This window comes from Rasamsonia emersonii (genome assembly GCF_000968595.1).
Source record: "Rasamsonia emersonii CBS 393.64 chromosome Unknown ctg1118621760914, whole genome shotgun sequence".
Taxonomy (NCBI): Eukaryota; Fungi; Ascomycota; class Eurotiomycetes; order Eurotiales; family Trichocomaceae; genus Rasamsonia; species Rasamsonia emersonii.
Window position 1 is genome coordinate 1 of NW_013562693.1, and position 2,505 is coordinate 2,505.

Below are 2,505 nucleotides of genomic sequence, written 5' to 3' on the forward strand. Positions count from 1 at the left end.
CCCAATTCCCGGGTTGTCGGTGTCCTGTCGTCGATTGCCTGCCCTGGCCTCTCCGCGATCGCTCTTATCTGGATAGCGGACCTTCCTCGTGGTGAGCATTGAATGCTGTTCTGGTCCTGAATTCGCTGAGCAGCGAGTGCTAACGGGATCATGTGTTTGAACCCTGACAGAGCTTCCATGATCTGATCCCCTGCGTCGGTGTATCTCCATCTCAGAGCGTCTCCATCTCGACACTGCGACTGGTCGCCGTCACTCAGATTGCGCCATTCTGCCTGTCCTTGTCTGGCATCTATCGATAGAGATATTTTAGATATTATCACTGCTTTCGCGCCATGGCTTCCACCGGGTTCGCGAACCCGCAAAATCCAAATGAAGGGGTGATGCAGTATGGCGGGGCCTACGGTAAGCCGTGCTTTTCTTTCTTTACTTTGTTAGCGGTCATGCGGGTGTCAAGCTGGGCCAAACATGATATCAGCCGGGAGAATGGGCAGCTTGTCCTGGATCAATTGGGTGCAATTCCAGCGCGATGGACCGCTGGTGCCGAGCCACTACGTCAAGGAAGCTGCTCTTTCGGACACTTGATATTGTGCATGGTTGAGCCACTGACTGCTGTACCGTCCGTGTTGGATCGTTTTTTTTTCTCTTGCGTTCTCTTACAGTACCAAGCTAATTCCTTTGCGCCAACGTTCTCCCCCACGGATGGTCGAGTCGTCGTGGCTTCTCCGTCGAGCTCATGGTTATCCGATCATGGGCTGGATGGATGGATGCGCAGACATTCGACGCCGTGGAAGGAGTCGTAAAGGCGCCATCTTATTATACAGGCCCGCCACCCCCGGATCCCGCCAAAAACCCCTTCCTTTCAAACTTAGGATTCTTGAAGATGTTAGGGCAGAAGAAGACCACCCGAGGTTTGTCACCGGCGAACGCTTGAAGACTCTCGCAAACACATGCTCATTTTTTTTTGATCAGACGGGCAACCGGCGAAACGACGAGGTCCCAAGCCGGACTCCAAACCTGCCCTAACGCGGCGGCAAGAGTTGAACCGTCAAGCGCAGAGGTACCCATCCTGTTCTGGGTCGTGTGGAAGTCGTGTAGTTAGAGACGCTCACGGGTCGCCGCAGAACTCACCGTGAACGGAAAGAGCAATATATTCGAGCGCTGGAAACCGAGATTTCGCGGCTAAGAGAGGCGTATAGCAATGATATTTCGGCCGCGCACGCCTCGTTACAGCAACATCGGGAGATGCTGCAAAACTTGAGGGAAGAGAACAACATCCTCAAAGAGATATTGCGATCGTATGGGATCCCATTTGAAGCCGAGTTTGAACGCCGGAAAGCAGAGTATGAGCACCGCCAAGCGGGCGCCTACCAGGCTGAATCGTTCAACGGCGGCAGCAGCACGACGGGCTCTCAATCGGGAGGATTCCAGAGCTCAAACCAGGGCTTCTTGACCACGCCCGCCTCCAGCTTCTCGCCGTCGAGCACGAATGGGAGTGGCGGGGAGCGAGGCGAGGCGAATGGACCGTCGTCATTGCAGGTGCACGCATACCAGTCCAGTCCGACTGAGCAGCCTGGATGTCTCGACTTTTCGAGCAAGGCCGACGGTTCGAAGGAGCTGCAATCCACACCAGGCATATTTGAGGAAGACCCGCAGTTGGGAATCGATTTGATTCTCACGTACGCTCCCCGCTTCCCGTGCACCCAACTTGTGACCTGGTACTAATTGGAAACAGACTGGAAGCTCCATGCCGCGACCACACCGAGTATCTCTGTCGTGAGGCAGCTAAAGACGTAGAGAATCAAATGTTCTTCTCCGGCCATGCGCTCATGGCGTCTTGTCCGCCTCCCAGCCATATCGAAAACGTGCCGGAAGGGAATCAGTACCCGCACCAGACGTACGACCTGCCATCGGCGAACCTGGAGACGCTGCTGAATCTCAGCAAGCAGCTCGTCTCGGAGGGTCAGGTAACGCCGATTATGGTGTTGCAGAGCCTGAAGAACCACGAACTGTACCACACGCTGACGAGGGAGGACGTCAAGACGATCATCGACACGCTGTACGCCAAGATCCGATGCTACGGGTTCGGCGCGGTGGTCGAGGACTTTGAGCTGCAGGATTGCCTGAGCAGTGTCTTGGGGTCCAAGCTCGAGTCTGGCATACCGCCACCGACCAACGTAGGAGATGATGCACTGTATGCGTAGTAGTCATTACCTTTGCTCACTCACTATTTCCGTGCTTTTCCCGTACTATATACCTCTAGGCAGCAATGCCATGATTTCGTCGTCATTTTCCACTCTGCTTCATAGTTCTAAATCTATCTTTCTTCCATTGTCACTCGGTATAAGGTCATGTCATGTCATGTCATGTCATGTCATATCACGTTATGGAATGGATATCACGTTGTTTTTCTCAACACAGCAATCTCTCACACACACACACAAACACACACACACACACACACACACACACACACACACACACACACACACACACACACACACACAC

General features: G+C 53.7%; 8 protein-coding genes across 8 annotated transcripts; 4 read left to right on the forward strand and 4 right to left on the reverse strand.

The window, feature by feature from the left end:
• Window positions 1–2: 2 nt before the first annotated feature.
• Window positions 3–431, reverse strand: T310_8813 (uncharacterized protein; the record flags this gene model as incomplete). The annotated part of the gene is made up of 1 exon (XM_013468507.1): window positions 3–431. A coding segment is annotated over one exon (429 nt), but the record flags the coding sequence as incomplete, so codon positions are not given.
• On the forward strand, window positions 300–800 carry T310_8814 (uncharacterized protein; the record flags this gene model as incomplete). Its single annotated transcript, XM_013468508.1, has 1 exon — window positions 300–800. A coding segment is annotated over one exon (501 nt), but the record flags the coding sequence as incomplete, so codon positions are not given.
• Window positions 607–1,023, forward strand: T310_8815 (uncharacterized protein; the record flags this gene model as incomplete). The annotated part of the gene is made up of 1 exon (XM_013468509.1): window positions 607–1,023. The coding sequence occupies one exon, from the start codon at window positions 607–609 to the stop codon at window positions 1,021–1,023; it is 417 nt and encodes a 138-aa protein (XP_013323963.1).
• Window positions 1,024–1,381: 358 nt separating this feature from the next.
• On the reverse strand, window positions 1,382–1,672 carry T310_8817 (uncharacterized protein; the record flags this gene model as incomplete). The annotated part of the gene is made up of 1 exon (XM_013468510.1): window positions 1,382–1,672. A coding segment is annotated over one exon (291 nt), but the record flags the coding sequence as incomplete, so codon positions are not given.
• On the reverse strand, window positions 1,410–1,718 carry T310_8818 (uncharacterized protein; the record flags this gene model as incomplete). Its single annotated transcript, XM_013468511.1, has 1 exon — window positions 1,410–1,718. A coding segment is annotated over one exon (309 nt), but the record flags the coding sequence as incomplete, so codon positions are not given.
• Window positions 1,641–2,201, forward strand: T310_8819 (uncharacterized protein; the record flags this gene model as incomplete). Its single annotated transcript, XM_013468512.1, has 1 exon — window positions 1,641–2,201. A coding segment is annotated over one exon (561 nt), but the record flags the coding sequence as incomplete, so codon positions are not given.
• T310_8820 (uncharacterized protein) lies at window positions 1,719–2,204 on the reverse strand (the record flags this gene model as incomplete). Its single annotated transcript, XM_013468513.1, has 1 exon — window positions 1,719–2,204. A coding segment is annotated over one exon (486 nt), but the record flags the coding sequence as incomplete, so codon positions are not given.
• T310_8822 (uncharacterized protein) lies at window positions 2,179–2,505 on the forward strand (the record flags this gene model as incomplete). Its single annotated transcript, XM_013468514.1, has 1 exon — window positions 2,179–2,505. A coding segment is annotated over one exon (327 nt), but the record flags the coding sequence as incomplete, so codon positions are not given.